The sequence below is a fragment of the Aulonocara sp. 'chitande type north' Nkhata Bay genome, linkage group LG9 (assembly GCF_057382095.1).
Source record: "Aulonocara sp. 'chitande type north' Nkhata Bay isolate Kocher_YH1m ecotype deep benthic linkage group LG9, A_spYH_male_GT1.1, whole genome shotgun sequence".
NCBI classification, from domain to species: domain Eukaryota; kingdom Metazoa; phylum Chordata; class Actinopteri; order Cichliformes; family Cichlidae; genus Aulonocara; species Aulonocara sp. 'chitande type north' Nkhata Bay.
The window spans coordinates 25,056,911-25,071,096 of NC_141352.1; the positions used below are offsets into that span (position 1 = coordinate 25,056,911).

The window sequence follows — 14,186 nt, forward strand, 5'->3', positions numbered from 1 at the left end:
GATTTGCTCTAAATTAAATAACAGATGAGTTGTAGATTAAATGTAAAGCATGTGATTAGAGCTGAAAAGAATATCAAATTTATCAATTAGCCAATCAACAAGAAAAACTATTTGGCAACTTTTCAGTTACCAGTATTTGTTGTAGTGATTTTAACAAATAAAAAAGTAAAATATTCTCTGGCTCTAGTGTCTTTGGATGTGAGGATTTGATGTTACTTGATGTTACTTAGTAAGGATGGTCTGAATTAGGTATGCACCAATCAGTTCCAATCAATTCTGGGCTCATATGAATAGTGATTAAAATGGTAATTTGGTTGGTTAGTGCTGCACATTATTTTTTTTACATTGCTTAATCTCTCAAATTGTGCCACGATAACAAAACAAATCTTCAATGTGCATCCATTCTGAAGTATTTCAGCTCTTCATTGTGCCATAAAATTGATAATATTAGCTAAATACACTCACACTTTGTTAGGCATACCTTTCTAATTCCAGCTTGGATCCTCGTTTGCCTCTTGAATTGCCTCAGTTCTTCTCTGTATAAGTTCAACATGGTGCTGGCAGGATTCCTGAGAGATTTTGGTTTGTACATATGATAGCTTCAAACAGTTGCTGAAGATTTGTCAGCTCCACATTCATGATGCCAATCTCCTGGTCCACCATATCCCAAAGGTGCTCTTTTTTCACACCATTGTGAAAATGATGATTTTGTGGGAAAATCCAGGTAGTTCAGCAGTTTCTGAAATACTCAGACCAGCCTGTCTGACACCAACAAACCAATGCCATTTGACAGTTAACATTTGAATTGTTATACCTAATAAAGTAGCCAGTGACTATAGGTTGATAGTCATCATTTCATTTCCTATAGTAATGACAAACACGCATGTGAAACAGGGTTTTGAAATCCCAATAATCCCTCATTTAATTATTAAAGTAGTTTTAAAAAGGTGCTAAGTCGGACATTCTGCTCCCATTCTCACAGGCCGTCATCAGCCCCTGTTAATCCTACATGGTTTATGTGTCATTATACGCCGCTTGAACTCCTGCTGCACCAGTTAAACCACAGTGACAGCCTGCACTACATTATCTTTGCTTTAATGAATCAACATTTTATTAAATGAAGTTTCTTTATGCTGAGCCAAGTGTGTCTGCCTGGCTGGGCGCTGTTCTCCATGTGTTGTCACCCATTACACCATCATTATGCATCCATCAGGCATGCGTCTGGAATGAGTGGACCCTCCACTCCTATCCTCCCTCCAGCAGTGTAGCCTCAAACCTCAGCTATTGGAATTCCAAGATCAGCTTACACCGTTGCTATATGCTCTCTTTATGAAGCGCACGGTGGCAAATAGGAGTAATACAACTTCTCAAAGGAGCCTTTCAGACAGCTCCAAAGCCAGAGTTTACATTCAGGGTGGACAGCTTAGCCTATGTACCATATTCCCACATTTCTGACTCAGGTGTTTGTCCGCACGTGCCAGTGACTGATTGATGATGTCTGCGCTCAGTTTCCACATGTGGGTGGTTTATGGCATTCTGGATGAATAGTGGTATCTTATGTACAGTGAATCCTGTTTCATTTATCGGGTTTTTTTGGTTTCTGAAGCCTAAACAGACCCTATAGAACCACATTTAATCACAAATCCTGTGTATGATGTGTTAAATCTGACCCAGTCACATCAAACTGCTCCCACAGTTAATCCCTGGTAGCATCTGCTACTGCTGTAGAGTCATTCACACCATTGCCATGCTACATGGTTAAAAATATATTGCTTCAATGAGATTTCTTCATGTCAGGTTCATCAGTACTGGTTGCAGTTGTACTGGAAATGGAACAAAGCAGATATGTGTGAAGTGGTGCATTATTCTGCATTATCCATCCATAATCTATATCCTCTTTGCCCTCCAGTGGGTCACGGGGGGTTAGTAGAAATCCCAGGTGACATTGGAAGAGAGTTTAACCCTTTACAGCCGATCGGAGCGGGCACGCTCTGTTTTGCGTAACTATTTTTAAATCCCGGTAGCTCTGCAACCAAGTAAGCTAGCGCAATAATTTTTTTTGCATATGAAACCGGAGGAGTTGTACTTACATCTTATGCCATCAGCTTGTCCTAGGTCACAGTTTCCTTCCACATATAGCTTTGCAAAAACTGCATAAAAATTACTTGCAGCAACAAAAACATGATATTCCAGAAACACGCTTCGCCGATCCATCAGCTGTTTGTAACACTTCCTACGTCCATCGGCGCGAACTATCACATGACCGCATGACCTGCCCGAAACCGGAAGTGACGTCATTTTGCGGAAATTTAGTTTTTTACGTTTTTATGAGCTTGTGTTTTACTTGTTATGTGTTTTAAAAAGTTATGTTTGACTTTATGACTTTCTGTGTCGTTTCTGGGATGCTTAAGACTCATATTGCACTGCTGGAAATAGTTTATTTTGATGCATATGCTGTTATTTTGCAAATTTGCACTATAATATTTATTTTCGTTTTTCCTGCAGTATATAAAAATTGGTGTATTTCAAAAATAAAACTATGAAGACACTCAAAATAAATTTCCTGTGGTGGGAAACTAGTTTGTGTAACTTTTTTGTATTTACAGTTTTGAGGGATAAGCCTCTTAAATTTCTCTAACTAGAAATATATGTTAAAAAAACAAAAACGATTTTCAATTTTTTTGTAGTTTATTGCACTTTTTTGCAATTTATGTAATTACTATGCACCTAATGCAGACATATTATTAAAGTTTGGGCTATAATGGTTGTATTGATGTATAGCAACTTGAAATGCTCCCAAAAATGGCTCCACAGCATGTAAAAATATAATATAAGCTCTGGCGAACTTGGTTCTATGGTAGGTCTTAAAGGGTTAAAGTCACCAATAATTTTGTGTAGGTATTTATTTATTTATTTTAAGGAATTTTGAGAATCACGTGGTTTGAGGACCATCTGTCCCAAAATCAGTGACAGAACGGTCGTTGTTAAGGAATAACAGGACAAACTGGGTTGACTGTGAATAAACATCCAGTCTTCTCACAATTCACTTTTTAGTTCTTTAGAAGCAAATGTCAGCTGCATGTTATGGATTTTTTGCAAGCAATTTGAACAGCTGCAACTTGCGAATGTTTAGCGACTCTGCATGATTATTTATCACTGCAAACAAATTCTGCACATTCATCTGCAACTGGAAGCTTTTTGCTTTCTGTCTGAAGTCCTCGAGTAGTATGAGTTCTGTTCAACACTTGGATTTGAGTAGATTTTCTTTGCACAAATGAAAACTTATGATGGTTTAGCTCTTTATTAGCCCATTAATAGTTTTTGGCTACACAGGAAGTCTTGAAAAATTGACCAGTGTCCACAGAGGCTAGCCAACGGGTCCCATGTTGCTTGAAACAGCTGATCTGTCTGATCATTTTAACGCTTTTTTGTTATTATCCCAACTCGTTAAGATCATCACCTTGGTGCTCAACTCGTATTCTGTAAATCTGGATAGTCCTAGACTGAAAAAAGCAATAGTATAGTGTCAAGAGTTGAGAAACCCACTCTTTTATTCTTTGCAGGTAGTCAGCCTTAAAATCTTTATGATAATGCAACACAAAAACAGGGTTGTCAGAATCTGTAGATTGTTACTTTCTGGGATCTTATTATTGCGGTGTTGTGTATGACTTTCAGCTGGAGCTAAGAGGCTCAGAAGAGAGCTTGAGGCACACATTGTCTGTTTCAGCTGTGTCTAATTGGTAGATATGTGTGTCCTTCTGCATTTTGTGTGAAGCTTGTAGTGATTACTGTGTGCCTGTCTGATAAATTATTAAGTTATAACCAGTCAACCTTCTCGTTCCAGTCCCTTTAACTGGTGAGCTCCACAAACCCAGTGGAAAACACCCAGTGGTCTACCCATCTGCTTGTCTTTATTGCTTTATAGCTTTTAATGCAACCAAGTGACATGACTGAAACACATATCCTGATTGCCCTGATTTTCCTAAAAAATAAAAAGTATATAGCTTGATTGTGTCTTACACGCTTGAGGTTACATAATCATTTACAAACATGGAATTCAGAAGAGCCAAAAATAGGGACATAAGTCTGAGATGTCTGAGAGTTAAGCAGGGCCATGTCAGACCTGCTTTGTTTGCATAGTAGCGGCGGCGGGTAAGATGATGCATGTTGACCCAGTGAGGTGGACTTCAAACAAAGGTTTATCGCACATCTCTGTCAGTCCGACAGGAGCATTGCTGTGTCTTCATTAACGCTCTGAGATGATCTGGGCCTCTTTGTCATCTCACCTCTTCTGAACCATATGGTTTCTCCCTGAGGGAAACTGCCTGAGTGAGAAGGAGAGATGTAATAATTAAACATCGGCAGCGATTTTTCTTTTTCATTCGAGAGGTGTGGGTCGGGCTGTCATCAGAAACATATTTGCTGCTTTTCTTTCTGTGTGAGAGCAGCTGCTGAGGAGTGAATGTGCAGACTACTGAATGCTTGATTGGCAGAAGCATTTGTCTGAAGGTGCCTGGGGACAATTGTCCAGATCAGGCAGGGCTCCTTCACAGGGGAGCTTGCTAATACACCAAGCTTATGCAAACCCCCCCACCCACACCCCTGCCACCCTCCTCCTCCTCCTCCTGGACCCAGGCTTTTGTCTTCAACTGTTAGTTTTTCCGTGAGTGTCCAACACATACTTCTCACTGCAGCCGACCTGAAGGAAATCCCCTGGTTTTTTTTTTCTTTCCTGGAAGTTTGAGGCTGTCATGCAATTTCTTCTCTGCTCCACACAGATGGTCTCCATAGCAAACTGTGGATTTTGATAATTGTTTTTGCCAGTGGAAGAGAAGCAATGCACTGGTTCATAAATATGTCGTGGGCATGACTCACAGGGACTTGGACTGGTAGATTTTGAGATGTTGCATCATGGCTTATGTTTGAGTTGGATGCTTTTTAACATGAAAAGAAAGAAAGCTTGTGCTAACATCCTCCTCATGACCAAAGCATGCAGGAGAAAAGTCCGCTGTTGTGTTGGTAGAGGATTTTTTAGCTTGAGGCTTTTGACTTTTGAAAATCGATTGCAAATGTATCAGCTTTTTAGCAGTCATGGACATGAATTGCCAGGTATTTATCATGTCAGTAAGCTCAAATTCACACGTAATGTTTTTTGATAGGAAGTAGGTAGAAGTGAGGCGTTACCATGGCAAACAAGGAAACATACATCTATTGATGTATGTGAACACAAACTTAAGCAATAAAAAGACGCTTATTTATGTTTTTGTGCAAGCTTCTCCTATTGTATGTTCTTATTTAACTCACTAAAGTATTTCTGATTTTTACTGCTTTAAAGACACTGTTTATACTATTTCTAACTGCAACAGCTTCCCTGACTTTCTTGCTTTGTCTTTATTTACTATCCCTTCCCTCCAGGAGAAAGAGGCTGGTTGTGCATGTACACCCAAACTCTGTCCTCCCTGGCAGATAGAGTGCACTAAAATTATATTATAACCCCTTATAAACAATCATGGCCTCATACATTCAGATTTGGGTACTTAACTGAGCTTAAAACAAGCTCAGTCTGCTTGGATATCTGCCTGATCAGCTCAGCAGCCTGTTACTTCCCCACAGTAGTAACTTGCAGGGTTCATACCCCTTCTGTACCCCTCTGAGAGCATTATGAAGAAGGGCTTTATGGGTGTGCAACAGTGTGGGTGCAGTCTGTCCCCTGTCCCTCATTAGCCAGTCCTTTGTTACAGTAAGCCATACCGCGCGGATCCCAGATGCAGCATGTCCAGATTAGATCTTACACCCGCCAGGAGTCTTGAAAAGCTACCCCTGAATCGAGCCTAATCCTCCTGCAAGACTTTCTCTTTTTTTCTGGCTCTCTGCACCACACACAGACACAAAAACACACACATTCACAGCCACAGATACATAATGGGTAACACGCACACATACACACACTAATTGGAGACTTCAAAATTACTTATTGTAGTTTTTGGAGCCTGGTCGGTGCCTTGTGTCTTTAATCCCCATCCAGAGATCCTGTCAGCTGCGCACAGACCACAGGCCTTTTCTCCTTTGTTATACAAATAAGAGCTGCAGATAATCATCTAATAAATCCGAGACTCCAAGATTTGAGTGGATTAAAATGAAGCAGCAATTCGTTTCCATTGTGTTGTGTCCCTTAGAAATATAAACATCTGATATGAGTTTAACAACTGACGAAACACAACTTTGGCTGTTAGATTTTGAGGATATTTCTGTTGTAAGAGCTAGCTTATTCCTTTACAAGTAAAAGAACAGGACGAGCTCCAGTTTGTTTTAGGCTATCCAAATCCAGAAATCCAAACTGGACTTGATCTGGTCTGGTCTAGTGTATAAGCATGTCACTAATGTGATTTCATCTTAAAGACTCATAAGTGGTCTTTAAAAATCCCACACTAGTCCCTAAAACGCTTGGTTGTTTCTTCATCTATGCCTTTATTTCACCACAGCTGCAGTCTTTAAGTTGTCTTTGGCCTTACAAGTGATGTTGTGTGACACCACAAGGCCATTTGTAGAATTATCAGCAGGGGAGACTCCAGTACCTAATTTTCACCAGTATGGTGCCACTGCCAATGGTGAGCCAGTTTTTGTCCTTTTAGAACACCGCAGCATTTCAGGAATGTGTAGAGCTGAGCATTATGTAGCAGAGACTGGGCTTAACGCCGCTCACAGTTGTCAAAATAACAGCAAAGCTCTTGCTTTAGTCGTAACATCTTGTGCCAGTCTTCTCAGCAACACAACACCAGCACTAGATTCAGTTTTGGTGCTTTTTGAGAACCAGCCCAAGATGGCATTAGATGATTAGATTAGATGGTACTCTGCAAACATGCAAAGCTATAGACGACTACAGCTGTCAAAATCTGTCAAAATACAATCCAGAGTGAACTCTGACACTAACATGTCACAAGTGTGCCACAACAATGCAGAGTTATTATTTATTTATTTATTTTTAGAGGATATGACTGTGGAAAGATCTTTGAACCAAACATTTCAAACTCTATAGAAGTCATAGCAGTTTTCATGGGTGGATAACCAAAATGGACAAAATATACTTACTCATTAGTTTCATGGTACCAATTTTAGGACTAGCCTTTTGTTTTGTTTCAGAACGGGTTTTAGATTAAGCAACAACACCAGACTGGTTAAAAATATGACCAGAACTAGTCTTTTTTTCTGTGTAATGGATGGATGCATGGAGTTCATGAATGGGCAACAACTCTGCAAGTCCAAACTGCAGTGTGTTGGGTTTAGGCAACAACAAGGGCAGTGACCAGCAACAATCAGTAAACCCTCTGTCTGATGGTCAGTTTTTCACAGTGCCACCCTCCACACCCACTGATAGAATTTCACAACCATCCGTGACTGGCCTCAGGTTGTTTCTCTCAGCTGGTCCAGGCTCGAGTTGTTGTTACTGCTTTTCTTGGGTTGACAGCATTGGACAATTTACACATTTGTGTTGTCTCATAAATTTCTTCAAAGTATTTTCGTGGTTGGTGTTAAAGAGCTGTTTTATTATGTGTTTGAACATGGGCAGCGCCCCATTAACCTGTTGCAGCTCTTCTCTGTTTAATAAACTGAATACTTTTGGTTTTTTGGCTGTCTGAAAGACACGATAAGGTTGACAGTTTTTCAGATTTCATGACATTTTATGAAGTTTATTTAGTGTTTTTTATTTAAAGTTAATGACATTTATTTTATTTCACTTTCTTTATAAACTAACAAAAACATAGGCTGTGCGCTACACAAAAGCCTGAGAAAGACTTGAGTCTTTAAGGCCTTGTAGCATTAATGTTTTTTTTTTTTTTTTGTAGTATTAGACTGCAAAGGTTTGAGCTTAGTGTATTTTATACAGTTAAGTTACAACTACACAAACATGGAAAACACTGAATTAGTTTTTTTTTTCTGAATAGATTTTTTCTTTGGTTGGCCGCCCGATGAATGTTGCCATGAAATGTCTCTGTAGACACAGTCCTTGCAGCAATTATGGTAATTCACTAATATGCCCTGAATTATCCCAGAAGCTGTGAATATTTCAGCCTACAATCCAATTTCCCCTAATAATAATAAAAAAAACCCCAAAGCCAAATCCACAACTCAGTACTTTTTAAAGTTTTTACTACTCCTGTGTCAAACTTTTATATCCATATAAAAAGTTGTACCTATTATGGTCTTCCTTATTTTCTGTCAAATATTTGATTATAATGCTGCACGCTCATATTGAAGATAACCAAAATTTCAAATGCTGAGTTAGGTGTATGTGCAAATAATCCCTGTGAGACAGTAAACACTCATTTTGAGGAGGCCGTTTATTATACTCTTGGCTCTGCATGAAGACAATAAAGGCAGATATTCTCTGTGGTCGAGTCAGTCACACAGCTCTGGGCGTGACCTTAGAAACCCCACCCACCTACCGTTAAGACGTTTTGTTTGCAAGTGGGAGACAGTCAAACAAAAGTTTGATAAAAGGGAGAGGAACTAAAACAGCTTGCACTGAGGTTCACGGTAAGTATTTATAACTGTAACTATAAATCATGTAAAGCTACTTGAACTGAGTTCAATAAAAACATTTAGCTAGAAATTTGCATATCAGATCCCTTTTAAGTCCAATGTGAAGAAAATGATGATTTTTAACATCAAAGAAAGTCAAAGGAAATGATAAACAAACAGTTTTCATAGCTCAAGACGCAAAAAAGTGCTAGAAAGATGAAGTTGATTTTATTTCAGCTTTATTTGATAGACACAGTTTAGAAAGGATAGAAAGGTGAGGGCAGAGATGCGGTAAAGGGCCGTAGGTCTGATTCGAACCTGGGCTGGCCACTCTCAGTCGTATGGCATGTGGTTGCCTACTCCACGCAATGAGCTAAACCAGCACCAAGACAATTAATCAATTAATTAATTTTTGGACCATCCATGTAGAAATTGTTTGCAAAAAACAAACTAACATCCAAAATAAAAAGAAAACAAAAAAAAGCAAAGCAAGTGCTGATCAAAATGAACAGGATGGGAAAGAAAGCATGTAAAAGGACACTGTTGTAATTATTAAGATGTATGAAAGTTGCCATGTATACTTAATAATATCCTTAAACATGACATCCTATTTTTACACTCACATTCACCGATTTCAACTCAACTGCTAAACTCTGCAAAAGTTGAAAAAATAAAGTAACTTCCTGAGGCTGGAAAAGAGAATCTGTTACCATAACTGCACAAAAACACACAAAGAGAACAATTATGTAGTTATTTAGACAGCTAAAATGGATTATTTCAGTGGAGGAATGCAGGGGCTGCACCAAAGCCTAGTAAAGGAGAGATAAGAATTATTCTTTTAACTGTGAATCATGCACGGCTGTAACACATGACCCCTTTAGGTCCAGTTTGTGGCAAATCATCACCTTCTGTGTGTGGTAACATTAAAAGACATCAGGAGAAATGAGACGGACAGCCAGCGTCAAGCCTCAAATCAGCACTAGTTGCTGTTCCTCTTGATCACGGACACACACAAACCATGAAATCACACTGAGAACACCCGTTTCCAGTGGATGGCATTGTTGTGGTCAGGTATATTGCCGGGGTAACGGCATAATATTTCTGTGTGGCGTGTCTGGTTCTTTCTGTTTGCTTGGCACCAAGCGTAATTCCCAGCCAACACAAATTCATTTTTCTTATCATGTGTTTTAGATTTACAGGAATTCCGATACATATGATGTGGTTTGAAACCCTATACCATCCTTAAATGCATTAATAGAGGTAAGAAGTCTTGTTTGCCTTGAGACACAAGCGGTACCTCATGACTTACCCCCCATGTGTGTAACACACTGTATGCATCTTGTACATAACCATTCTTGTGAGACTTAATCCTTGTTTTGGCTTCCTCAAGTCAAGTGTCTCAGCTGCCTGTGTTTGGCGACTTCTATTTCTGCCGTCTTTTCCATACAGCATACCACATGCTATATCGAGCCGAGTGAATGTGGTAACAAGATGCTCATAACCAAACGCGGAGAAGGAACATTCCACGACTGGGTTCCTGATGTTGTTTTCATGGTCGCTGCTGTCTCGGATGGCAAATATTCCTCAGAATCAAAATAGGCCTGTATTTACATTTTCTCTCTCATTCTAAACGACTTTACACACCACGCCGGCTGTTCACTGATATGCATTAGCTGTTGCTAGAAGTGAACTGCTAATTTGTCCAGTCATAATGCCTCACTCTGGAGACACGCCGGGCTATTAAAGATGGCACCACTTTGTGTAAAGCGCACCCATTGAACATCGGAATCCTGAAGTTGCTGTTAAAGCGGCACAAATGCTCCAGAGAGTGCTTGGATGAAAAATGTGATTAAATATTAAGTTGATGTTTGGGCCGTGCTCTCTTCCGGAGAGATTTACTAAAAGGTATGAGAGCTGAGGTCATCCCAGACATCTCACTGCTCCTAAAATAAAAGGCAGTTGCTGAGCCTCTGTGGAGCTTGAGAGGTGGAAGGATTTGAGAGGTGTTCCCTTGGGGACGTATGAAGGCGTTGGCTGTAGGGTTGCAGAGTTTGAGGGTCTAATTGAGAACAAATTGTTCTGGGCAAAGAGGCGGGGTATCGCTGTCATGCTCAAAGTTATTTGGGGGTTTTATGGAACGCAACTAATGTTGAAAAGCTCAAATGCAGTTAGTGGTTCTTGTACCAGTTGTGTCCCCTCGTGTCTGCAGACAGAGTTTAAAATACCAGAGTGTGCATGCAGAAGACGTCACAGGTGAAGGTAGATAACCTTCTGTGACATGTAAGACCTCAAATTGTGTTTTTGTGGGATTTGTTTTGTCTGCACGCCTTTATTTATTGTGCTAAAGGTGCCTCACAGATGTTCTCAATGACTTGCTACTTCCAAGACGTCACGTGAAGTAATAATGGATTACGAGACTACCCGACAGTCCCTGGTTGAATTCCAGTCTAATCTGAGTGCATCTAATTCCCCTGCTGTCTTTCCCCACACTTTTCAGGAGGAAGCAGCTACAATGCTAACGCTGTAAAGTGATCTAAGAATCCCACAAACCTCTTGCTGCCTATTTCCTGGAATGAGTTGAAAGCTATATAATAACAGATGGGAAAGAGATCCATGCTTTTTGTTCAGTATATAAATTAATTCTAAAGTTCATCTGATTATTTCAGCAGTCGGAGAAGTCAGATAAAAGGGAATTTTAGAAATGACACTTGCTCACTCTGTTTCCTCGGGTTCTGTTTCTTTATTCATGGAATAGTAGCAACAGAAACACCACATTAAAAAGGTTTTCTAAAGACACCTGTTATACTTTCACACATCACCTCCTATTATTTCCTGTTGTAACAGTGGATGCTCTTATTAAAGATGGTCAGCACTTGTACTAGTAAACACTGAGCCTAAGGCTTAGGCTTAAGACTGCAGTAAACACTGTGGTTCAGACAGGTTTTTTTTCTTAGTCTTGGCTGTGTATGAACAATCCCTGAAAATCTTAAACTCTATTAACTTTATTCCGGCATCTGTCTTTTGGCTTTGGACAACAGCTGCTAACTCAGCCAGATTGTAGGCAAAATGTGGCCAGAAGCCTAACAGGGACATGCTGCAGATTAACGTTCGCTTTGTAGCTCTGCTTAACTGTATGGTTTCTGTTAAATAAGCAAATAAATAAAGGGGAAATATGCAGCAGTCACCGTGTGTTTGTGCAACTTCTGGTATTCTCTCCGACCACCGTGTGTGCCACCCAGGCATCAGCTCTTTGTAGTTGCCAGATGAGCTGCAGGCATGTAAAGGTGGGTGGATTATTATTAGTACATTTTTGTGGGTTATAGATTTCTCTGGACTATATATATTTCCTTATCTGCCTTAGGCCCACTTGCCTCCTTCCAAAGATGAAGTTGTTCATTTTTCCTGTCAGATAACTTGAAAAACTTTCAGAAACTTTAAATTTGAGAACATTTTTTCTTTCCTTTGACTTGTGTGCGCCTTTTGTTTTCTCCTTTTATTTGTTCTTATGATTTATTGATTGCCCTCGGCACGTGTTGGTGCATGCGCGAGTTGGCAAGCGCACAACTAAAAGTTTTAAGGGGGTTTGCTGTGGGAGAGAAGAGTGAGAGAGAGAGAGATGAAGGGGACTGGAAAGGAGGAGAATTCACTTCAGGCTGCCTGAAAGTGTGTGTGTGTCTGTGTGTGTGTGCATACTTCAAGGAGAGTTTTGTGTGGTAAGTGGGTGGGTGCGTCAGTTAGTCGGCCTGGGCTCTCTGCAGTGCGCTCAGCCGCTGTGCTCTCCTCTCGGCTGACTGGAAACATCATGTATCTCTTGGACGCTTATAGGAACAGCCTTGTTTCCCCAGACTGAGACCAGAACAGACCGAGGAAGAGAGACGCAGCAAAATGAGCTTTGCTAGAAACTTGAAGTAGAATATCCAGAAGAAAAGACACACAAACAGGGGCATTTTTTGAAGGCAGTTTTCATCTATTCGGTCTTGGCTATGCCATGCTGGCCCAGAGGAACGGGCTCCCTCCAGGCTGTAAGCCAGCTCACCTGAAGGATCACCCTGATCTACGGGATGTGGATGTGAAATCCCAGGGTTGTTGTTCTCTCTCTCCTTCCCCATCTTCCGGAGGATGCCCTTGGGCTCGACTAGCGGGTGTGGATGGCTGCTTGTCAGAGCCATACTGTCTTTGGTTCCAGCTTTTGGCCAGAGCCTACTGGGGCGAAGTGGAACTGGGGCTCACCAGTCCCAACCGCAACGTGTCCTGGGCTCGGCTTCGAGAAGCCTCCAGGAAGAACTGCGTCCGATCTCGGGTAAGGAGTGGGTGTACATGTGCATGAGAGCATCCTGGAGAGCATCTTGGCAATTTGAGATTGTGAAGAGTGGAGCTGTGCTCGAGTTTTGAGGCGCTGGGGGATAACCAAACTCCCTAAAAAATGTGTTTAAGGCATATCTGGCAGAGGCATATAGGTTTACATAGGAAGCATCTGAGCGGGGAGGAGAGGTTAGGGGCAGCTACACTTTGTTGTACTGTCTGAGGAATTTTGTGTGCGTCATCCTGCTCCCCAACAGCAGGGTAGTCCTGTTTCACTGACCGATATCTCTGGTAATGTGAGTGTGTCTCTGTGTGTTTGGGTTAGGTTTCGTTTATTGTTATTGGTCCCTAGGGTAGATTCAGAATGACATTGTCAGGGGACAATATTGTTTTTGGTTCCATCTGCACCTCATATTTTCACGATTATTTTCTTAAATATAACCATGACAGCAGCCATTCTTTATTTTCTGTGGAGTGGGCTAAACCTTAGTGAAATGAAGTCAACCGTTGCGCTGCCAAATTAGGGAATTAAAGGCATATTTTCCTATGATAGAGTGAATAAGGATTACTAATGTTAGAGCCTGTGGGGAGAGAAGTTTGGAAAGAAAACGAAGACAGTATGAAAGCTGCAGAGTGTGACTCACACACTTTTTTTAAGAAAAGGAAAGAAAACTGAGTCCACAAGTAATGCCATTTAGATTTGGTCAAACTGCATATACATAAAGAAGCGGGAACAGGTTTGGAAATGTACTTTGATGTCTGTGTTGCCATATGGTACCAGAGCCTGCAGCAAGCCCTCAGCGTGCACATAATGGTGAGTGTTTTGATGAACAGATTGCATGCATAATTGATTAGTATTTATCAGGTAATTGTGAGCTTGTTTAGAAAAGATTTATAGCATTATACATTTCAAATATCTAGACAGTAATAGTTTCCCTTCTATCCTGCTTCTCTTTTTTCTATAATTCAGTAGTAAGAAAAATAAAGCTTTGCCATAGGCATTTAAGCCTAATAGCTCAACTATTGCATAATGCGAATTTAAATTTTAAACACGAAATCAAAACAAACAGCTGAGTTGCACTGCGTCAGCTCTTTTCCCTCTTCTCCTCTGGTTACATTATGGACTGTGGCTTACATCCAGCTCCACACCACTGGATATTGGTGGTGATTTCACCAGTCATACCATTAGGCCCACACCCATCCCACTCTCTGGAGGTTTCTACATGTGCTGCTCCCAGGCAGACAGGCAGGAGAGAGGAAAGAGGAACCAGAGAAACAATGTCTTTGTTTTGGATCCATACCTAAGCCGTATTTTGGTAGGAGAAGAGCCTGTGGAGAGATCTGGGTTGAGGCTGAAACTCTTG

General features: G+C 40.7%; 1 protein-coding gene across 5 annotated transcripts in view; it reads left to right on the forward strand.

Annotated features, from left to right (window-relative positions):
• arhgap21a (Rho GTPase activating protein 21a) overlaps window positions 1-14,186 on the forward strand; it is a 107,078-nt gene that overhangs the window by 35,371 nt on the left and 57,521 nt on the right. For 3 of the 5 annotated variants that reach the window (XM_086306680.1, XM_086306683.1, XM_086306682.1), the window contains exon 1: window positions 12,280-12,820. The exons of the other annotated variants lie outside the window; for them this stretch is intronic. In XM_086306680.1, the coding sequence (XP_086162806.1) occupies window positions 12,509-12,820 (312 nt within the window). In that variant the 5' untranslated portion in view covers window positions 12,280-12,508. Of the gene's footprint in view, window positions 1-12,279; window positions 12,821-14,186 lie in introns of those variants that run through there. 5 annotated transcript variants of the gene reach the window in all.